This window comes from Pelobates fuscus, chromosome 6 (genome assembly GCF_036172605.1).
Source record: "Pelobates fuscus isolate aPelFus1 chromosome 6, aPelFus1.pri, whole genome shotgun sequence".
Classification (NCBI taxonomy): Eukaryota; Metazoa; Chordata; class Amphibia; order Anura; family Pelobatidae; genus Pelobates; species Pelobates fuscus.
The window spans coordinates 47,427,029-47,451,564 of NC_086322.1; the positions used below are offsets into that span (position 1 = coordinate 47,427,029).

General features: G+C 40.9%; 1 protein-coding gene across 1 annotated transcript in view; it reads left to right on the top strand.

Annotated features, from left to right (window-relative positions):
- The window catches only part of UVSSA (UV stimulated scaffold protein A), a 63,545-nt gene extending 40,927 nt beyond the window's left edge, over nt 1-22,618 (top strand). Inside the window, exons 10-14 of the mRNA XM_063459837.1 lie at nt 6,281-6,409; nt 10,308-10,491; nt 12,750-12,861; nt 17,672-17,858; nt 22,357-22,618. Coding sequence (XP_063315907.1) covers nt 6,281-6,409; nt 10,308-10,491; nt 12,750-12,861; nt 17,672-17,858; nt 22,357-22,450 — 706 coding nt within the window. The 3' untranslated portion in view covers nt 22,451-22,618. The remainder of the gene's footprint in view (nt 1-6,280; nt 6,410-10,307; nt 10,492-12,749; nt 12,862-17,671; nt 17,859-22,356) is intronic.
- Nucleotides 22,619-24,536: the final 1,918 nt, after the last annotated feature.

The window sequence follows — 24,536 nt, forward strand, 5'->3', positions numbered from 1 at the left end:
TGCCAGTGAATTCCGTACCATGGCAGCAGAGGGTGGCTGGAACAACGAGACTCTTGTGGCTGCCTTTGCACAAGGTCTCTCCGATGTGTTTAAAAATGAGATTGCAGCCAGAGAATTGCCTAAAGATCTCGAGGAACTGATATCATTTGTCACCCTCATTGACATCAGACTCCGAGAGAGATCCTCATCCAAGGAGCGCCTGCGGAGGCCTCTTGTAAATTTGACACCGAGCTTTTCTTGCCCACCCGAACCTCCCTCACCTCCCTTGCCTCCTGGTCCTGAGTCCTCTGTCTGTGTGGAGCCAAGGCGGTTAGGCTTCTCACGCCTCTCGGCCGAGGAGAGAGCCTTTAGGAGGAGGGAGGGCCTGTGCCTATACTGCGGACACCACGGTCACATGTTAAAGTTTTGCCCGATCCGTCCGGCAAAGGGTCCGTACCCAAGATACTGTCAGGGGCAGATCTTGGGTGGTCTTTCTGCAGACCCAGAGATATGTGTGCACAAACCCTTGGTGCCTGTTATCCTCTCCTGGTCTGATTCATCCATTGAAACCCGGGCGTTACTTGATTCTGGGGCCGCAGGCTTGTTTATAGATTGTGCATTTGCAGCAAAGCACTCTATACCCTTACAGTCTCGCAACTCCCCACTAGCCTTCGAAGCCATCGATGGCAGACCAATACAGCCAACCCACGTGACCCAGGAAACCGTGCCCATATCTCTGGCTGTAGGGGCTCTACATCATGAGACGACCCAATTCCAGGTCATTTCCTCTCCATATTACCAGGTTGTTTTGGGATACCCTTGGTTACAGAAGCATAACCCCACAATTGATTGGCGCAAAGCTGAGATATTATCATGGTCCCAGCAATGCACATTGTCCTGTCTCCAGAAACCGGTCAAAGTTTTGGGCGCATGTTCTGCCTCTTCCTTACCCGCTGAGTACCAAGAATTCCAAGATGTATTTGACAAGGGTCAAGCCAGCGTTCTGCCACCACACCGTCCGTATGACTGTGGTATCGAACTCCAACCGGGTACCAATCCTCCCCGGGGCCGGATTTACCCACTGTCTGTAGCAGAAAATCGAGCCATGGAGGAGTATGTTACCGATGCACTGTCTAAGGGTTTTATTCGGAAGTCATCTTCTCCTGCCGGGGCCGGCTTTTTCTTTGTAAAGAAAAAAGATGGCGAGTTGAGACCCTGTATCGACTATAGGGGTCTCAATCGCATTACTATTAAGAATGCCTACCCCATTCCATTAATCACGGAATTATTTGACCGCCTCAAGGGAGCAACGGTCTTCACCAAACTTGATCTGAGAGGGGCATATAATCTCGTCCGGATAAAAGAGGACCACGAATGGAAAACCGCATTTAACACCAGGAGCGGCCATTACGAATACCTAGTAATGCCCTTTGGTCTTTGCAATGCTCCGGCGGTTTTCCAAGAATTTATAAATGACGTCCTGCGAGATATGCTGCAGCAATGTGTGGTGGTTTATCTTGATGATATTCTGATCCATTCCACATCTCTCGAGAACCATCACGCAGACGTTTCTCGTGTTCTACAGAGACTTAGAGAAAATAGTCTGTTCTGCAAATTGGAGAAATGTGAGTTTCACTGCAAACAGGTTACATTCTTGGGATATGTTATCTCAGATACTGGATTCTCTATGGATCCGGAGAAACTTTCGGCTGTACTTAAATGGCCTCGACCTACGGGTCTTCGCTCTATACAACGGTTTCTGGGCTTCGCCAATTATTATCGGAAGTTCATACGCAACTTTTCTTCCTTGGTTAAACCTCTCACGGACATGACCAGGAGAGATGCTGATCCACAGCATTGGTCACAGGAAGCCATTACTGCCTTGAGTCTCTCAAAGTCGCCTTTGCTGCTGCCCCTATACTGGCACACCCTAACCCTGCCTTACCATTCATTCTTGAGGTCAATGCGTCTGAGACAGGAGTGGGCGCCCTCCTGTCTCAACGTCCTAACCCAGAGAGTTCCAGGCATCCGTGCGGGTATTTCTCGAGGAAATTGAACCCGGCGGAATGCAACTACCAGATTAGTGATAGAGAACTTCTAGCCATAATTTTAGCTCTCAAAGAATGGAGGCACCTTCTTGAGGGTACTTCAGTGCCAATCCTCATACTCACAGACCACAAGAATCTAACATATCTTTCTGAAGCTAAGCGACTTTCCCCCCGGCAAGCTAGATGGGCTCTCTTCCTATCAAGATTCAATTATGTGGTTTCTTACTTGCCCGGTACAAAAAACATCCAGGCTGATGCCTTGTCTCGACAGTTCTCCCCTCCATCTAGAGAGGAGATAACCCCTACTCCTGTGATTCCTCCGGACCATATACTGGCAACCATCCGTACTAACCTCACCTCACCCCTAGGCGAGGAGATTCTGGCTGCACAAAGTAATGCTCCTCCAGAGAAACCTAATGGCCGTTGTTTTGTACCTATTAACCTCCGTACGAAACTATTGAGTACATACCACGACTCCAAAGCAGCTGGACATCCAGGCAAAAACCAGTTAATCTGGTCCGTATCCCGGCAATTTTGGTGGCCTAGTCTCCGTTCGGATGTCACCGCTTTTGTAGCTGCCTGTCCTGTGTGCGCTCAAAACAAAACCCCACGACGCCCTCCAGTGGGTCTCCTGCAAACCATACCTAATGGTGAACGACCCTGGACCCACTTGTCCATGGATTTTATCGTAGATCTTCCGGTCTCTCGTGGCAATACAGTCGTTCTCATGGTTGTTGACCGATTCTCGAAGATGTCGCATTGCATTCCCTTGAAAAAACTACCAACTTCCCAGGAACTTGCAACAATTTTTGGTCGGGAGATCTTTCGTTACCCAAAGTGATAGTCTCAGATAGGGGTAGCCAGTTCGTGTCCAGATTTTGGAGAGCTTTTTGTACGCAAATGGGAATTCAGCTTTCCTTCTCCTCGGCCTACCACCCGCAATCCAATGGTGCAGCGGAACGAGCTAACCAAACACTGGAACAGTTTCTGCGTTGCTACATTTCTGACCACCAGAACAACTGGTCTGATCTGCTACCCTGGGCGGAGTTTGCCCACAATAGTGCGATTAATGCCTCCTCCCGGCTATCCCCGTTCCTGGCAAACTATGGGTTTCAACCGTCCATGTTGCCTGATACGTTCTTGCCACAGGAGATACCGGCATTGGAGGGACATCTCAGGGAACTCCGTTCCACTTGGGTGCAGGTTCAGAGTTCTTTGCAACGCGCAATGCAGAACTACAAACTCCAGGCCGACCGCAGACGCTTTCCTGCACCTACCTATCAGGTCGGAGAGAGGGTCTGGCTGTCTTCCCGCAACCTACGCCTCCGTGTTCCCTCACAAAAACTGGCACCCCGATACGTTGGGCCATTTCGTATACTTCGAAGGGTTAACCCTGTAGCTTACGCACTTGATCTTCCTGCTAACATGCGCATCTCAAATGTTTTCCATGTTTCCCTCTTGAAACCGTTGGTTTGTAATCGCTACACCAACTCAGTGCCACGTCCACGTCCTGTTCTGATTGACAATCATGAGGAATATGAAATACGCAGCATCATTGACTCACGGGTCTTCAGAGGACAGATCCAATACTTGGTGCACTGGAAAGGATACGGTCCAGAGGAACGCTCCTGGGTTCCAGCCTCTGATGTCCATGCACCATCCCTCCTTCGTTCCTATCACGCCCGCTTCCCCATGAAGCCCGGACCCACCAACAGAGATGGGGGGAATCGTTGAGGGGGAGGTACTGTCAGGGTTTCTTTGCTGTTTTAAACAGCAAACCTTTCTGTTTCAGTGATTGAGTTTGCAGCTGCAATTACTATGAGCTGCTTCTGCTTGTTGCCACGGTTACTCACCTGTGAGTAGTAATCAACCCTGCTGCTAATCAGTTCTGCCTATTTAAGCAGCTAAGCCCAGAACCTCCTTGCCCTTGCGTGGTTTCCTGTTTCCCAGAAGTCTCCTTGTTCCTGTGTTTCCTGTTTGATCCTGGTTCCTGACTCCGGCCTTGTTCCTGACTCCGCTGCTCTCCGTGCTCCTGATCCTGGCTTGTCTGACTACCCGCTCTGGTGACTGACCCCTGCTTGATTCCTGGACTTTGCTTTTGTTTATTATTTGTTATTTATTAATAAAGGTGTGTTTGCATCTACTTCTGTCTCTGTCTGGTTCCTGGTCCCTGACAGGAACACAGAAAGCAGAGAAACGATAAACAAGCCAAAGTCGGTAATAAGAAATTCAAATATATTGTAAAGCGCACTCTTGGGTTAACAAGAACCACAACAGGGCAACTTGCTACTGAAAGGCCCTGGCTTATAAAGCCAGGGAATCAATCCCATTGGTCTGCATCACTGTAGAGCGCCTAAACACCCGAATTTGTCCGAATGTTGAATTCGGGAGTTTCAGTTCGTGCAAACCAATTGGTTTGGCACTTTAAGTCACGCCATTATGACGTCAGCGCGACTCCGTCCTAATAGACGCGCACGCACAGCATGCAGAGTCAGACCTGCCGCCGGATCAAGGAGCTCCGGAACGGGTAAGTATGACAAATAACATATGCTATTAATAAATGGTAGTGACTTAACTTTGGCCGTACTCAATTCCCTCCAACGACGGCAATTTTTGTTTTGTGCACATTTCTTAAAGGGACACTAATGGCAGAGAATTGAGAAGTGAGACTGCAGAGGCATAATCTATACACCAAAATTGCTTCATTAAGCTAAAGTTGTTTTGGTGACTGTAGTGTCCCTTTAACATAATGTTCTGTGGAAGTATAGACTTGTGTATTTAGACTCTGCAGAAAGCAGTTTTTATATCTTAAAGGGACACTATAGTCACCAAAACAACTTTAGCTTAAGTAAGCAGTTTTAGTGTATAGATCATGACCCTGCAGTCTCACTGCTCAATCCGCTGCAATTTAGAAGTTAAATCCCTTTTGTTTCTGTCCATGCAGCCCTAGTCACGCCCTCCCCTGGCTGTGACTCCCACTCCATGCATGAAAAAAAACTTTAAAAGTTCTTATTGCCTGCTATCTAAAGTGAACTTTAAAGGGACACTTTAGTCACCCAGATCACTTCAGCTCAATGAAGTGGTCTGGGTGCCAGGTCCCTCAGGTTTTAACCCTGCAGATGTAAACATATGTTTACATTTGGGGTTAATCCAGCCTCTATTGGCTGTCTTCCGGACAGCCACTAGAGGCGCATCTGCAACGCTGGAGGCGAATTTTGCCTCCATCGTGCAGAGCGTCCAAAAGAAAGCATTGAGAAATGCTTTCCTATGGACACTTTGAATGCGCGCGCAGCCCTTGCTGTGCATTCAGCTCCAGTGACGCCGGACGGGGGAGCTGACGTCAGACGGGCAGGAGAGGTTTTAACCCCTTCAGCGCCACGGGAGGAGGTCCCTAAGGGTGGGGGCACCCTCAGGGCACTATAGTGTCAGGAAAACCGCTTTGTTTTCCTGACACTATAGTGATCCTTTAATCAAACCCAGAATGCTTCTGTGGAGTCTAGCAAGCTATCGACAGTTCAGGGGATAATACATTTTAAATTAAATAGAATTTGCAATGAAGGAAGTAACCTTTGCAAGACCTCCCCTTCTTCCCCAGTCCAGACTTTCTGTGGCTGTCCAATCACAGACATCCCAATGCAGCTCAATGAAAAGTCTTTGCAAGGTTCGTGGTCTTGGCAATTGCTGCCTCTTGAGTTTAACTCCACTGAGCTAACCACATTTTTCAAAATGAGACAGCCTCTTCACACACACATCTTTCAGCAAGCTTGAGTTTACTAAGTGTAACTTGAGTGTTAGATGACCTTGGGTTGACCTTGACTGCCAATGAATTTTCAAATAGCCAGGTCCGCGAGAGAGAGAGAAGCACAGGGAGTTAATTAACATTGCAGCTGTAAAATGAAGCCCATAAGGTAAAATAGTCCTTACATTTTCACCATAATAGTAGAATAACCGAAAAATCTAAAAATGTGAGAAAAAAACGACCGAAAAATGGGATTAGGGGAAAAATCTCATTACACGTAAAACAAACCGGCAAAAACTATTTTCATGTTTTCAATGTCTCAGAAATCCACTGGGATTCAGTGTCTTCCTTAGTCCCACTTATATAATTAATCAATGGGGTTTAACCTCTAGCAGCTCATTGTCTGTGTGCTGGCATTGATCCGGAAATCCCACCCTTCCCTTATCAGAGGGAGACTGTATTTCTGTTTGTGTGGCCTGGCAAATGTTGTTTGTTTATATATTCATGTCTTTAGTGTTTCCGGAGAACCCAGCAGCAAATGTAAAAAGCAAGCAGAAGATAAGTCTGTCGCACCTGTTATTCCCATTGGACTTGATCCCCACTATTTGGGACAGGAGTTGCAGACAGCTGGGAAAATACTGAGGTTAGTAAAATATACATGTGTTTTGTTTTTTTTGTCTTTTTCATTAGCAGGGATTTCAGCCGAGAGAGCATAGCTTTTATCTTGGATTTGTTCCTTCAACATGCTTTTATTTTGTTTGTTTTTTCAAATGGCAATTATAGTCTGTAATGAACGGCTACTTAAATCCTAGGTTTTATTCTATCACCTTCTCATGTTTTTTTTTTTCTTTTTTTTAAATTAAGGGTGCTAAAACTGAGATGCTTAACATTGGACATATCAGACAGTCATAATACCTGAAAAGCCATTGAAGGGAGAGATTGAGGTTAGACCAGGGCTAGCCAACCAACTTGGGACCCTCAGCTGGAAGTCCAGCTTTGGAGACCTGGATCAGACATACACTTAGTCCTTCCCACAGTTAATCTGAGACAGATTTTTCTATTTAAATATCATCTGTTTGGGTAATAAAAAGTTAAAGACCCCAGGATGTATAAACAATGTCAAAACCGAAATATACCTTTCCCCAGAACTCAAACTTTTAAATCCTTTACTCCTAGACTAGGCCAACAGTTAGGTAAACTGCAGGCCTTGGGGGCACACTCACTAAGAGTGGATTTTCTACTCTCCAATATTATATCATTGAAGCCCTACTCTTTCTGGTTAATTAAATGTATAATTATTCTGAATATCATAATTATGATTGATTCCTATTGCGTGCAAACTATACATGGAAAAATTATGCCATGCCTATTGACACTATTGTTAAGCTCAAGTCCGTTTGGACCCTTACTCAGTACATCAATCATGCACTACTTCAAAGTGTGCCCAGCTACCGTAGTTACAGACCTCTGGCTGGATATGAAAGTATCAAAGCTACATACAACATCTCTTGATAACCGTGTTGCCTGATTCTTTTAGACGTCCGATCTCGGGTCGTTGCATCATTCCTGACCATTTGAATATTGATGATGAACTTAGGCCAGGCAACAAGACTAACCATTAAAGTGTAGCATACAGGGGCACCTAAGGATAATCCTTATCACTTATTCTATTCTGTGTTCTTTATTTATTAACTGTTAAATTCAGCTATCATCTTGGTATACCTCAAAAATATCCAAGGCTGGCTGATTGAAGCAGACTTATTTGTATATGCGCTGTATGAAGAAATAGATCTTGCATGAAAGATACCACACCTCTGGTCCACCATAGTTAACAGCATAATATACTTTCTCTTTTACCCCACACTTAAAAACTGAGCATAATCGTAGACAACAAGCAGTAGCCAAAACCCCAGTTTATTAAAAAAAAAACATTATACTTGAAACACAATGAACAAAGAAGACACCAGGGTCCACTTGTCCATCCTATGATTAATAAAGGGTAATATACGTACATAAGTTTCAGGAAAGAAATTACCTTTTTCCATTGGAACGATACCCTTCTTTTTATGAAAGTTACAACAAGAGTGCGTCTTCTAGATAAAAATGACATGAAAACCGTGATTATAGGACTGGTTCAAGTAAACCTAGATCACGACTCATTATATGTGACCACGTTGGAGCAGCAGTTCTTGTTACTATAGGGAATCTAGAATTCTACGCCCTGATAGATTATGGTTGGGTGAGCACTTGTGGTGGGAAGGAAACACTTTGATAAACAAAATCCATGCAGCTTACAGTTACAGCAGATTAGTGCAGCCAAGAAGGGAAACTCCTAATTCTCAAATTTGCAAATATGAAAGTTACCACTTATTTACTGAATTGCACCATCTGCACTACCTACCTGAGAAGAAACAAGTCACCTTCAGACATTTTACAATGGTACTACACATTAGCAACCTGTTTTATTTGTAGGAGGTGTTTACTCTCTGCCAGAAACCGCTGATGATCCTCACCTAAATGGGTAATAATACATGCTTTGGTATATAGCTCTGGGGCACTCTGCCTTCATCTATTATAACAACAGAAGATCATTCAAATTTTAGAGCGAAATTAAAGACTAGGCTTCTTGGCATCATATTTTACCGTTCCTTGCTCTCTCCTGTCCTTTCCCCTCTCTCTTTCTTTATACGTCTTTAAATACACAAAGCCTGGATTCCGCTTTATGTTTTGTAAAAGATATATGGATAGAGGTTGGGTTCCCATATGCCCCTCTGCCTGTCTTGGCTCCCGCCTTGTCCTTTAACACCGTAGAGTTTTGCAGAGGTGGACAGAAAGGAGTGATTGTTTGGTTGGAACTTGTCCCTACTAAGGCTTTTTATTTTACAACCGAGTTATTCAAGTCACAGGTGAAATCAAAAGCATATTTCACAGCCTGTCTACCGATTGCTGGGCTGCTTTACTTTTTATGCTTTGCCATAAAATAGAGGGCACACCTCTGAACCACATAGCTGATTACTACAGATATGCCAAACTAACAAAAGATAATTTATTTTCACTCTGTCCCAAAATGATCAGTTTATGGCTCAGGAAGATGCATTAACCATAAAAGTGTGCTTTAGTGGGAACTCGCCTCCCACATTTATATGAAGTTAAACACTGAAAATAATCTAAAAATTGAACTGAAGAGCCCCTTTGTTTTGAAGAGATGGAAACCTAAAGATTATTTTTTGGTTTGTTTTAACCGCGATTGATCTTTTTACTCTTAAAGTTACAGGCATATTTGCAGACTGCAGTAAACCGCTGTTAGAGTTGCTTTGGCACCGACCTAGTTAAAATACTGGTTACCTTGTGATTTTTACCATTCAATGAATGCGCCTCCTCTCTTGCCTAGCTTTCATTTGGTTGTGTGAAATCATAATTTTCTTTCTTTCTTGATCTGCAGCCAAATTATCTAAACAAAATTCACCAACATGTCTTAAATCCTGAAAAAAAAAAAAATTTAGGAACATTTTACACCAACCAAGCATAAAAAAAATGCCTGTATGACAATGTTAGCCTATTTTAAACCCCATTTAGAATTTAAGATATTTTTAGTTTGAAATGGGCACTTTCTAAAATAAGAAAAAGGGGGCACGCACTTAACTCCTAAAACACTTCAGCGATTGGAAGTGTGTTCGGAGTTTGTAGTATTCATTTAAATGTGTTCAAACTGTTTTCGTTTTCTATGAAATATTTAAAACAGCCCTGGTGTGGTGTGTGCCATGTACATTTTATTAGATTCCCTCTTATTTTGCATCAGATTGTACTAGAGAACGTGGAGTTTTGTGCTTTGTATTGTGATATAATGGTTCTCCAAAGCATCTTAATTAACAAAATATACTGGAAATATTAAAACTGATTTTTATTCGTTTATGATTTTTATTTTATTTTATTTTTTGTCGTTGAGGCTTCTGTGTTTAGCTCTCTCCGTCAATACTTGAATATTACCTTTCTCCTGACAGGTTTGAGAACTTGCATTGACCAGGAGCTTAACTGTTTTTGTGTTTTCTCTGAACATCTCGTCTCCCACACAGTAACATTATCTGTGCTAAGGCAGTATTGACCACGGAGTTGTGTTGTTTAATTGGTTTTTGGCCCAGATGTATTTGCAGCTACACTTAATGTCAGGTTAGGGCAATGAAGAAGTAAAGCCAAGCAACGCTGATCCTGAGACTTATCAATTGTTGGCTATGGCAAGTGCAAAATGCTGCGTCGTATGGTTTGTTGGTGCAGAAAATTAGTTAAATCCTGAGAAAGCTTAAGCTTTATAAAACAAACTCCAAGTAGAAAATGAAGAGCGGGTTTGAAGCTATGTACACGAGATTACTAAAATCACCAGTGAATGTGGGCCTGTAATCATTTCTTAAGTGTGCAATGTTTGCAGGATAATTAGATTGTTCACATAATGCAAGCTGGGAGCCTTAATCCAATGAAGCGAAATATCAATAGCCGCATTTAGTGCTTCTATTTATCTATCTCGTTTTGTCTATTAATGAATATAGGGTCGCTTCTCAGCATCGATTCTGGGCGACTAACGACATGGAAGAAGAAGTGGAAAGTAAAGAATTTGAAGCCATGTTAAAAACACGTTACATAACAGTTCCAGGGAAATTTGAACCAGTGACACACAAGTGCCTTCATCCGCTTCCCAATGGAAGCCTGTGTGAACGTCAAGATCGGCGCAAGGTGAGTACATTTAGCAGATGCTGTGGCGTATGTACAGCGAGAATTGCCTATTGAGGCTTGATCTGTGTACAGGGAAGTATGCGGATTTTAAAGGGATTTTAACGCTCACGATAAATCACTATCAAGTGAAAATTGTGTGCGGTGCAAGCAGCCACTGCATTGCAGATCAGTTCACATAGTTTGGGGTCCGTTGCTGCCCCTGTATAGTCAGTACAGTATAGATAGTTTATTGTGGGTATAGACATAGATTTGTCTGCCAGTTTTACTAGACTTTTCCTGAACATCAGCTAATGACCGCGTTCTACATCTTCAAAGCTTTTTAGTAGTTATTTAGATACTTATTCGTTAGTAAATAGCAATAGTGTACCTTTATTCGAAGGCTTCTTACAAGTAACATAGTAAAAATGCTTTTGTAGAATTCACATATTTTTGCTGTTCTTAAAGGGACAATGCAGACCTCTAAAGCACTGTAGCTTGCTGAAAAGCTCTATGTGTGAAGAGTGTGTCCTCTTTTTTCATTTTGGAAATAGTGCAGATTTCAATAGAAATTGACACTTTTCTAAATTATACTGGTTACACCCCCCTAGTTTTTCAAGCAGACAACTGGTCTTGTTACTTCCTTGTTCAGTTAGCTTATTTGCACTGAACTCAAGAGGCAGCATTTCTCAAAGCACCTGCCTTCTAAAGACTTTTCATTGAGCTGCACTGGGAAGTCTGTGATTGGACAGCCTCAGAAAGTCTGGGCGGGGTTAGGAGAGGAGGACTTGTAAAAATATGCATATTTAAATATTTTCATTTGGGGTATATCTACTAAACTGTGATTTTATTTATTTTGTATTTGATTAGTGGAGTGTCCCTTTAAGTGGTCTACATGGTTAGTGTTAGTTCACATGTAGACATTGTCTGTTTATTATGTATGCAAATTTAAAGTTATGCACTTCGGGGTTAAGAATGCACAAGCAATTTACACCCTAAATGGTAGTGAATTAGGGATAACCACACACGAGAAGGATTTGGGAATTGTTATAGACAACAAATTAGGTAGCAATATGCAATGTCAATCTGCCGTTGCTAAGGCCAGTAAGGTTTTGTCATGTATAAATAGGGGCATAAATTATCGGGATGAAAATATAATTTTGCCTCTTTATAAATCGCTGGTAAGACCACACCTTGAATATGCTGTGCAATTTTGGGCACCTGTTCTAAAGAAAGATATCATGGCATTAGAAAAAGTGCAGAGACGAACTACAAAATTGATAAAAGGAATGAAGCATTTTAGTTATGAAGAAAGGTTAAAAAAATTAAATCTGATTAGTTTGGAAATACGGCACCTGAGAGGGGATATGATAACATTATACAAATATATTCGGGGCCAGTACAAACCATTATCTGTAAATCTATTCATAAACAGGGCTTTACATAGGACACGAGGTCACACATTTAGGCTTGAAGAAAGGAGATTTCATCTAAGGCAAAGAAAAGGTTTTTATACAGTAAGAGCAATAAGTATATGGAATTCTTTGCCTGAAGAGATGTTTAAACTGCAATTGGATAAATACTTGCAAAAACATAACATACAGGGATATAATTTCTAATTAGTGGGGTAATGGCTGCTTGATCCAAGGAGAGATCTGACTGCTATTTTGGGGTCAAGAAGGAATTTTTTCCTAGTTTGTTGCAAAATTGGAAACGCTTCAGACTAGGTTTTTTGCCTTCTTTTGGATCAACAGCAAAAACATATGTGAGGAAGGCTGAACTTGATGGACGCAAGTTTCTTTTCAGCTATGTAACTATGTAACTATCATGGTTTGCTTGAAGTGGATGAAGCACATCTGCTTCATATTGTCCACCTTGTAGCTTATCTATGGAGAAAGCCCCCTAAGGTAAACAAAATGCATCAGATGATCTCTATGGGCATTTCTACACTAATTCAAGATGCAAATCTAATTAATTGGTTTACATCAGTGAGTCTACAAGTTTTTGTTCCTCTGAGTGCCCCGGGTTTACATTGCCTTCAATATGAAGTACCAGGAATGTTGCTGGAATCCGTAGCGGCCAGTGTCACACATTACATAATTTTCACTATTCTGGTTAAACATCGCTGGAATCAACAATGTTGTTATTTCTCAGGTGTGTTCTAATACAGGTAAAACCAGCTCTAAAAGGTAAATGTCCCTTGTTCCTTGGTAGTAAAGGGTCAATTCTAGGTTCACTTTTAGAGAGAATACACGTTCTAATTTTTGTTTCCCATTTCTTAGTGTCCATTCCACGGGAAGATAATTCCACGGGATGAGCTTGGTGTTCCAGTTAATCCTGAAGACCGTGTCAGAGAAGATAAGATGAAGTTAGAAAAAGAGGCCCAAGAACAAGGTTTGTCAGTTTTAGTCTTTAAACAATAATAGTAACTGAGCATGAATGTTTAGCATCATTTCTCTTTACATTTTAATAATCAACATGTTATCATTTGTCACTTTATAAAATAAATTAAATTAATGATAAATTACCGTGTATACTCGAGTATAAGCCGAGTTTTTCAGCACATTTTTTGTGCTGAAAAACCCCAACTCGGCTTATACTCGAGTCAATAGTCTGTATTATGGCAATTTGCATTGCCATAATACAGACAGGGGCTGTGGGGGCTGTGAGAGAGCGTTACTTACCTCTCCTGCAGCTCCTGTCAGCTCCCTCCTCCTCCGCGCCGTCCGTTCAGCACCTCGGTCAGCTCCCAGTGTAAGTCTCGCGAGAGCCGCGGCTCTCGCGTGACTTACAGTGTGAGCTGACAGAAGAGCTGACCGGACGGCGCGGAGGAGGAGAGAGCTGACAGGAGCTGCAGGACAGGTAAGTTACAGCTCTGCCAGCCCCCTCTCCCCCCCACTGAACTGCCAATGCTGGACCACCAGGGAAGGAGAGCCCCCCTCCCTGCCATGTATCAAGCAGGGAGGGGGGACGAAAAAAAAAATATATTCTAATAAAAAAATAATAATGAAAAAAAATAACTCTAACCAAAAAAAAAAAAAAAAAATAATTAATAAAATAAATAAATAATATAACAACAAAAAAAAAGATTAAAATAATAAAATAACAATAATCAAAATGCCCACCCCCCAACACATACACAAACACACACTGCATCACACACACTCACACTGCACTCATACACACTCACACTGCACTCATACACACACACACTGCACTCATACACACACACTGCACTCATACACACACACTGCACTCATACACACACACTGCACTCATACACACACACTGCACTCATACACACACACTGCACTCATACACACACACTGCACTCATACACACACACTGCATTCATACACACACACTGCACTCATACACACACACTGCACTCATACACACACACTGCACTCATACACACACTGCACTCATACACACACTGCATTCATACACACACTGCATTCATACACACACTGCATTCATACACACACTGCATTCATACACACACTGCACTCACACACACACTGCATTCATACACACACTGCATTCATACACACACTGCACTCACACACACACACTGCACTCACACACACACACACTGCATTCATACACACACACTGCACTCATACACACACACTGCATTCATACACACACACTGCATTCATACACACACACTGCATTCATACACACACACTGCACTCATACACACACTGCACTCATACACACACTGCACTCATACACACACTGCACTCATACACACACACTGCACTCATACACACACACTGCACTCATACACACACACTGCACTCATACACACACACTGCACTCATACACACACACTGCACTCATACACACACACTGCACTCATACACACACACTGCACTCATACACACACACTGCACTCATACACACACTGCACTCATACACACACTGCACTCATACACACACTGCACTCATACACACACTGCACTCATACACACACACTGCATTCATACACACACACTGCATTCATACACACACACTGCATTCATACACACACTGCACTCACACACACACACACACACACTGCATTCATACACACACTGCACTCAAACACACACACACTGCACTCAAACACACACACACTGCATTCATACACACTGCATTCATACACACTGCATTCATACACACACTGCACTCACACACACACACTGCACTCATACACACGCACTGCATTCATACACACGCACTGCACTCGTACACACGCACTGCACTCGTACACACGCACTGCACTCGTACACACGCACTGCACTCGTACACACGCACTGCACTTATACACACGCACTGCACTAATACACACGCACTGCACTCATACGCACGCACTGCATTCATTATATACACACACTGTAAATAAATATTCTATTAATACACGGTAATTTTTTTATGATCTAATGTTATTTAGAAATTTACCAGCAGCTGCTGCATTTCCCACCCTAGTCTTATACTCAATAAGTCAATAAGTTTTCCCAGTTTTTGGGGGTAAAATGAGGGGCCTCGGCTTATATTCGGGTCGGCTTATACTCGAGTATATACGGTAAAAGAAAAAATGGGACTGGCTGACAATATACATGGGCATCCCAGTGGCATATCATGTGGGGTTGGAACAAGCGTACAACATAGGCAAGAACATTTTCTCCATCACTTTATACCATACGCACTTCTAATGGCTTCTTGTGGTTGATAAGGTGTCCATGGAACCCTCAATCTTTATTTAATCCTTCTTTTCCACAAACCATTTAGGAGTTCTCTATCAGATATATCATCCCTGAAGATAGATATTATCAACCCTTGCACCACCACTTTTGATTTGAATGAATTGAATGTCTCTTTCAATTGGCTTTTGGCAAATTTTAAGTTGAATTAATGAATTATGGCCACAGTTCGCCATTCTGAAGCAAAATTGGACCTCGCTGCATTATATCCGTTCTAATTTAATGTTAATATTTCCATGTGAAAATATGAACAGTCTTGTACCAAACTGTGCACTGATTATATTAAAGGGAAATTCTGAATGTGCATCATAGGTTACACCAGTGCTCCTCAAAGCACACCAAACAGCCCAGCATTTAGGGATTACCCAGGTATTTCTAAGGTGTTTAGAAAAACAAAACAAATTTTTTTTATAGTCTAAGGTGTGTTTTTTTTTTTTTATATTAATTTATTTTATTTTTTTTAAACACCTTAGACACACCTGGGTGATTCCTAAATCCTGGACTGTTGGGTGTGCCTTGAAGAGAGGGTTGAGGAGCACTAAGCTACACCATTTTATTTGTAAAAAAGAATTTTTTAATGATTAAATATACCACAATGACTTGTGATAAGGTGCAAAGGTAGGCAAAAAAGCTAAATCAGAAAGAATCCTTCAATATGCTATCTTTGATTCAGCATTACAAATGACCACAACCCATGGTTTAGTGGACAAATGCCTTCAAATTCTAGAGTTCAGATATTGCCCTGCAAATGCAAAAAAAAAACATCCAGGCCTTTAAAAAAAAAAAAAAAAAAAAAAAAAATATATATATATATATATATATATATATATATATATATATATATGTTTAAATATACATATAGAGTCCTGTGGCTTGCTGTGTGCAGTTGACGTAGGTTTGTGAGTTGTGAGAATAGTCAGATAATTGTTGAGGATTCTGTATGTGACTGTTCCCAGGTCAAACCGTTAAATTTTACTGCTGTGGGCTGGCCAATCCATTTATAAGTATGTGCCTTCGGATATGGTCGCTAGCTTTTTAATATCAGCTACAGAAGCTAAAACTCTATTCAGTAGCTGCCCGCCCCAATCGCAGTGAGCCAGACCCTTGTGGATTAGAAGTTATTGCACTGACCTGCTAATCTCCCTTGTTGTCCGTTTCCAATAGCACTTTATAGCAAATCAAGTGCCTGTTTTTTTGTCTCGGTGCTGAGGGATAGCTGTTTTTTTGGCCTTTAGTGACTTGTTAACAGACAGGTATAAGAGGAGTCCGGGAGAAAAAGCCCCTGGCCAGTCAGTTGTGAAATAGCATCTATTTACTGACGACAATATTGATTCTCACCTACCCACACAAACTGTGTAATTTTCTTTTCCCTGCCACTAAACTCGGTAACAATATATGAAGAGGTTTAGGGCCCGATCAACGTTTGAAGAAAGAAAGAAAGAAGAAAAAAAAGCATTTTATTGATTTTTCTCAAAAGCTTTTAAATTGCTCCTTCATTTTACTCAAGCACTCATTTCATCCACACTGGAAAGAGGGCCATCTTCCTTGTGTTTAAACAATTGCTCCTTTCACCAGGCTTCTAAACTGTGAGATCTTCTCATTACCGCTAAGTAATCTCTTTACAAGGAGCGAATCAGGGGATATCTGCTTCCTTTTGCTGGATTTAACTTCTGTGCTACAGGATAGGGAAGGACTAGGTTTGGGTGACTCTGATATAAATATTGCAGGCACAGTAGGCGGAATATGAAGCATAGAAGATAAAAATTCTGTTTTAGTCCTTTATTACCATTGAAGGGGAACTGTCACAATTGGGGTTCTTGCACAACCCAACAGCTAATTAAAAGCTATTTTTTTAATTTATTTTTTCCAATTTTCATTTTATAATTTACATGGTATGTGTGGTTGGGCATTCTATGTATTTTTTAGGATGCATCATGTTTTGTAATGGAGGGCTGCAGAACGATCCCTCGGCTAGTTTGTATAATGCCACACACGGCAAACCCTCATCCTAATTTTACTTTTCTTACGTGCATTAATCTTACGTGAGATTTAGACATACTTTTGCAGTTTCTTCTCTTGGTCTTCATTCGGGGACCGATGCCCCATACACTTGGTATTATGTAGTGTTAAAAGTTATAATTGTATCCGTTGTAACTACAACCAGTCACTGCTTATCAGGGCCTCGGATGCTTTATGCCTCTTTAACCAGTGTATGTCTGTGCATGACTTATAGGGAGATACAACCTAGATTACTACTTATGGACTCTGGCATAAGCCAAGGCCCAGTGCAAGAAGTTCATTGTTAAAGTGGCTCCTTATACTCTGATATTTCGAATTAAGCACAAGAAAGTACGTCTCCTATTTGCTATGCAGTCTTAAACCCACTCTTCCTCTACACGATGCAGTTGTTTCTATTTACAATGTTTTTCACAGGTCATTGTTTCTGTCTTTTTCAGACTGGAGAGATCCGGAACTGATGAGAGAAATCGAGCAAGCTACAGGAGAAGACCTTGGATCATCTAGATACACGGGAAAAGGGAAGATTGCCAAAAAGAAAGGAAAGAAAAAATACCCAAACCTCACAGATCTGAAGCAAAAAGCCAACACGACTCGCTCCCGGCTAGAGAAAAAAGTGTTTAACACGTAAGATGCTACATACTTTTCACTATAGTTTTACCACAGTTATTAAATGGATTGGGAACATTTGGGGTTTTGATTTTTTTTGATCTAATACTGTTAAAATATAACATATATAACATTTGGAATCTAGAGGAAGCATGGTTCTAGAATGCTTAAACAAAAACAAAAACAAAAATATATATATATATATTAGAATAATGATAAATAATTATAAATGCAAGAAACTGCACCTATTCTTTAATGTGTTATTAAAGAAAACTATTCATGTAGTCTGATAACTTTTGTTTATATAAAAAAACATGGGACTGCGACTGCAAAACTCTTAGATGTCTCTAGCCTAACTCTTTGAGCATAAACATAAAGGGAATGGAAACACAGAGTCCCCACTTACCTGAGTGGAAGACCGGTTGCCAGGCATAGGAACACCAAATCCAAAAATAATTTTTAAAAATGCCACTGCAAGTGTTCAAAATCCACAAGACGTTTAATCATCACTAAGCAAAAAGTAACAAACAGGGAAAGGTCACAGCAAACACCTAACGCGTTTTGGACCTACAGGTTTTTCCAGTGGCGTGATTTTTATTTTTTGTTTTAGCCTTTGTTTATTGTCAGCAAAGGACATCTTTACATTTGTCCTGTCGTGGCTAATGTGACTTAATGTCATAAGCTTTAATTTCTACATTGCGTGAGTCTAAGTGTTGGCTAAGCTATTGGTTTAGCTTTTTGTTGCAAATCTAGAGGCAAAAAAGGAGAACGTTGAGTATGGATGATCCTACCAGCAGAGGTGGTAGAGTCCAATACAATAATGGAGGTTAAGAAAGCTTAGTATAGACACACTGTTGTCCCGAACATTAAACAAAATCAAAGAAAATGCAAGAATTGTACAGACTAGATGGGCCAACTGGCTTATCTACCATCAAATTACATGTTCTATATTTTAAGCTTGCAATTTCCAAGTATTTATCATAATGTCTTGCTTTCCAGGGTTTGGGTTTGGGTTTGGATTTTTCAATAACGAATATAGCCATTTTACAGCATGTTCCTTTGAAATCTTCACTGATGATGTTCTCCCCAATTACAACATGGATCATAAAGCAGAAGATTTGACATGCCATGTTGTCAGAGTATAATTTATAAGGTGGTTCTCAACAGGTCTTAATTAACATAGGGATGGACCACTATAGGAGTACACAAGACATCAATTAACGGTGCCCTTTCTGTTAGAACAAACAAGGTGTAATTAGCTCTAGGGAATTGGAATTAAATCATGCATCCAGTTGTAGCAGACTTATACGCACTGGAAAAAAATATGTAAAAAAAAAAGTCAAAGATTTAACGTGTGAGAGATACAAGGTCACACGTGTTTAGTATATGCACATTTTTGCACATCTAGCCTGCCCAGAATGAAACTGCAGACTAAGTTGTAGCTTTAGGACAGCCTAATTCTCATTCCAAGTAATAATTATGTTGCAATGCTAGTTTCTACTACTTCCACTGGAAGGCTAGTCTCTGTATCCACTACACTTTTCAGCAGAGAGTATTTTTTTTATTTTGCCCTTTACTTTTCCCATCTGTAACTTAAGCCTTTTTCTCATTTTGATCATCTTTGATTTGAAAATGTTTCCTTGATCACATTTGGTATTTTAAATGATAGATTTCAAACAATATGTCATTAATGATAAACTATAGCATTAGGAATATAAATGTGTATTCTCAGTGCTATAGTGCACTGTGTGCCATTTAGGCCCCTGGCTGCCTCCTGTAGGGAGATAAAAAAAAAAAAATTTTACTTCCCATGTCTCCCTTACAGCGCTAATCTCCACGCTGCCATCCTGTCTCCTTGGTTGAGATCATTGAGATCAATGATCTCAGCCAATCAAATGCTTTCCCGTAGGAAGGCTAGTGCGCATGCAGGGAAAAGTGCCGCACTGCGCCAATCAGATGCTCTCTCCAATCCGACCATTTGATTGGAATAGCAAAGTTTGGCAGAAGTGGCTGTCCGAGTGACAGCCACTCGAAGCATTTAAAACAAAGGGGCAGGGGGATATAGCATCCAGACGTTGAGGAGAAGTGTTCTGGGTGCCTATACTGTCCCTTTAAGTTGTGCATGTTTGGTATATACCTCTCACCCCCCGGTTTCCAGGTTTCTGCATTAATTATAAACTTGTTGGGGTACAGAATTTTCCAAGTATTGGAGACCATTATGCAACGAATGACAGCTTCACTTTGATCCCACTTTGATAACTCATTTGACATCACTATAATTGACCATAATGTTCTATGATGTCTCTGAATTAATTATTAGATGAAAACCTTCCTCCTGTCCAGCACTGGAATGCTGCCATCATGTTTACCTTGTGGGTATTACACTAATGGAATGCTCACCTCCTGCTCCACCTCCTTCCCCTTTCTTACATGATTGAGGGGTGCCAGGCTGAGCGAGGGGTAGCTGTGAGAGAGCGTGTGTATAAAAGAGTCCTGTTTCTCTCTTGTCAAGTTAATTGTCAGCATAATGGTACATGCCAATAATTGATTGACTGGCTGGAAAATCTCTATTACTTTAAAAGAAAATGGCTAAAAAGGTTTGTTTATTGCTAGCAATTGGAATGTTTACTCTTAAAAAAAAAAAAAAAAAAAAAGTGTAAAATAGTATACTTTAACTCTCTGCACCATATTGAAATATGTTAACACAATGTCTACACCAGGCTTCCCCAAACTCCGGCCCTCCAGAATGTTGCTGAACTACAACTCCCATGATTCTCAGCCTATCTATTTCATTCATAGAATAATGGGAGTTGTAGTTCAACAACATCTGGAGGGCCGGATTTTGGAGAAGCCTGGTCTACACCATTGTGAATAATATTAATGGTTTTTATATGTCAGGTACAGTTTAATATAAAGCTCGAGTGTTCAGTGGGTAGATTTTGTGGCACGCACATTTCTTCCTTTGCTCACTTCTTTTTATTTGATAGTACAGGAGAAAGTAACCAGCAGAACGTTTTACTCTAAAAGCTGCGAACATTCATTTAGTCCTATGTGGGATTTGTCAGATTGAGTTTGCCAAAACAGATCTGCTTTCTGTAACAGACATTAGTAACGGGAATCCTGGGTACTGTGATATTGACAGATACTTTCTCTATATTCATGTCCTTTTCACTGGCAACGTTTATATATTTACTTTTAAAACTCCTGTTCTGGTAGAGTTATATGTATCTGATCGCTAAATTACTGCTTGCTCATTGTGACCTCCTGCTCCTAATTTATATTGGTCAATACTCCTCAGATATAGTACACTAGTATCTACATACACTCGTTGTCACTCACTTCTAAATGTGTATATATGAGGTAGAACTGATTAACCCTAATTAGGATTTTACTAGTATCCTTAACAAAACAGACATATCTTTGAGTTTATAACCTCAAATGTGGGGCTTAGCCTCTGCTTAGATAATTCCAAGTCCCCAGCTTAATGGATTTACATGCCCCCTTTATTGCCTGAGCACGGAATGCACAGGAGGATTCTGGGGAATGGAGCACCTCTCCCTCCTCTCTTTACCACAAATATTGGAAAAAACGTGTCTGCTAACAAAAAACAAGAGGGATGTCTGCTCCTTTACACTAGACCAAGGGCCAGCAACCTTCAGCACCCACGATATTGAGGGCTTAATTTCCTATTATGCAATTATAATGATGGCAAAGCATCATGGGAGATGGAGTCCGCGAAATGTTGCCTACCCCTGCACTAGACTACCAGGACATTGGGTAGCTGGGGTGCAGATAAATCAAAGGAATTTGGATTGGTGCAATCCTTTTTTTTTTTTTTTTTTTTTATCGTTGCTTTGTTTTTGTTACGTCTGATATCTGTCTCCATTGCAGAGGTTCGATATAGCCAAGTACTAATAAACTGCACCAAATATTAACGTCATACTTCATTATAGTATTTTATTTTTTTTTAAACAAGCCCTTTAGTAATTTTATTATTTTTACAAGTACCATAGTGTCACATCCATATTCCACAAAAGCACATTTCTCCTGTGTGCCCAGACACTGAATGCCCCTAGAGCCTGTAAAGTACAAAGGCACAGTGGCCAGAATATCCATTATGAAATACACCGAAACATTCTGGATTAACCAAGATATTCTAGCTTTGTCTAATATGCATGCTGCCTCTAAAGAACCTTGGATGTATGCCATTTATCTTGTAAGGTGGAGTGTACACATTAAACCAAGCCTTCAATTTGTTTACTCCTGTTATTAAAACCTTGTTGAATTAAAACTATTTGTATTGCAGTACTTAATTTAGTTAGCATGTCTAATTTGTTCTGCCTCATCAGTGCAGTGTTAGGAGGACCGATCCGTAATTAATGATTCCTCCTTTTTTAACATATCTATAAACACTCCTAGCATGACTTTATTTGAGGACGGGATAAGCCTAACTGTGTCTGTTTATTTTAGACGAACGCTTGATATTTTATTTTATTTTTTTTATTTTTTCTCGCAGAGGTTCAGTGAAACGAGTGATAAGCGCAATGAACCAAATGGATCAGAGGCGACATGAGAAGTTTGCAAACCAGTTTAATTATGCATTAAATTAAAACGCAAGAGGAAGATAAACCATCCAGCCAGCTTCTACATGGAACACTTATTTTAAGGACCTTTTAAAGAAAAATGGTTGTAATATAAGTATATTTTTCCTAATGATAATGTCTTAACTTATTTGCATAATTTGTTATACTTTGTAGATTTTTCTACTCCTAAAAATGTTGTGCGTTTATGTGTGTTTTTTAAAATGTATAAATCGTCATGTTATGGAACAAATAATGCAACTATGACTTTTATTTATATTTACTCAGGATTTCTTTTTTTTTTTTTTTTTTTTTTTTTTTTTTTAGATTAACGCATTTTAACACTGAAAAATATTGTATATATTTTTTATTTTTCACCGAAATAAGCTATTGTTAAATATTACAATGAAATTATGTAATAGCATGTGAAAAACAAAAGATGGTATTTAAAATAAATTCCAGTACCAGCACTTTATTTAGTCTATCACAAAACAAAGAGAAAGCGGCTTGATCATCATTTTCCTACAGAGCACCGCAATTATGGAATAACCTCTCGGACACTTTCAAATCTACCCTCAGCCTGAAATCCTTTAGGAGATCTCTCTCTACATATCTCAAAACAGAATGCACCTGTAATCATGGTTGATAATGTTTTAGCTACTCTGTGTTAAATACGGTATCTCACAAAAGTGAGTACACCCCTCACATTTTTGTAAATATTGTATTATATCTTTTCATGTGACGACACTGAAGAAATTACACTCTGCTACAATGTAAAGTAGTAAGTGTACAGCCTGTATAACAGTGTAAATTTGCTGTTGCCTCAAAATAACTCATAGCCATTAATGTCTAAACCGTTGGCAACAAAAGGGAGTACAACCCTAAGTGGAAATGTCCAAATTGGGTCCAATTAGCTATTTTCCCTCCCCGGTGTCATGTAATTCGTTAGTGTCTCGGGTGTGAATGGGGAGCAAGTGTGTTAAATACTGGTCACTGGAATTCCAACAAGGCACCTTATGGCAAAGAACTCTCTGAGGATCTGAAAAAAAGAATTGTTGCTCTACATAAAGATGGCCTAGGCCAGAAATAGGCAACCTTTGGCACTCCAGCTGTTGTGGACTACATCCACCTATAATGCTCTTACACCTATAATAATGGCAAAGAATCATGGGAGGTGTAGTCCAAAACATCTAGAGTGCTGAATGTTGCCTATACCTGGCCTAGGCTATAAGAATATTGCCAAGACCCTGAAATCGAGCTGCAGCACAGTGGGCAAGACCATACAGCAGTTTCACAGGACAGATTCCACTCAGAACAGGCCTCGCCATAGTCGACCAACGGAGTTGAGTGCACGTGCTCAGCGTCATAGCCAGAGGTCGTCTTTGGGAAATAGACGTATGAGTGCTGCCAGCATTGCTGCAGAGGTTGATGGGGTGGAGGGTCAGCCTGTCAGTGCTCAGACCATACGCCGCACACTGCATCAAATTGGTCTGCATGGCTGTCATCCCAGAAGGAAGCCTCTTCTAAAGATGATGCAGAAGAAAGTCCGCAAACAGTTTGCTGAAGACAAGCAGACAAAGGACATGGATTACTGGAACCATGTCCTGTGGTCCGATGAGACCAAGATGAACTTATTTTTCAGATGGTGTCAAGCATGTGTGGTGGCAACCAGGTGAGGAGTACAAATACAAGTGTGTCTTGCCTAAAGTCAAGCATGGTGGTGGGAGTGTCATGGTCTGAGCCTGCGTGAGTGCAGGGAACCATGAATGTGAACATGTACTGTGACATACTGAAGCAGAGCAAGATCACCTCCCTTCGGAGACTGGGCCGCAGTTCAGTATTGCAACATGATAACGACCCCAAACACTCCTCCAAGACGACCACTTCCTTGCTAAAGAAACTGAAGGTAAAGGTGATGGACTGGCCAAGCATGTCATAAAACCTTAACCCTATTGAGCATCTGTGGGGCATCCTTAAATGGAAGGTGGGGGAGTGCAAGGTCTCTAACATCCACCAGCTCCGTGATGTCGTCATGGAGGAGTGAGAGAGGACTCCAGTGGCAACCTGTGAAGCTCTGGTGAACTCCATGCCCATGAGTGTTAAGGCAGTGCTGGAA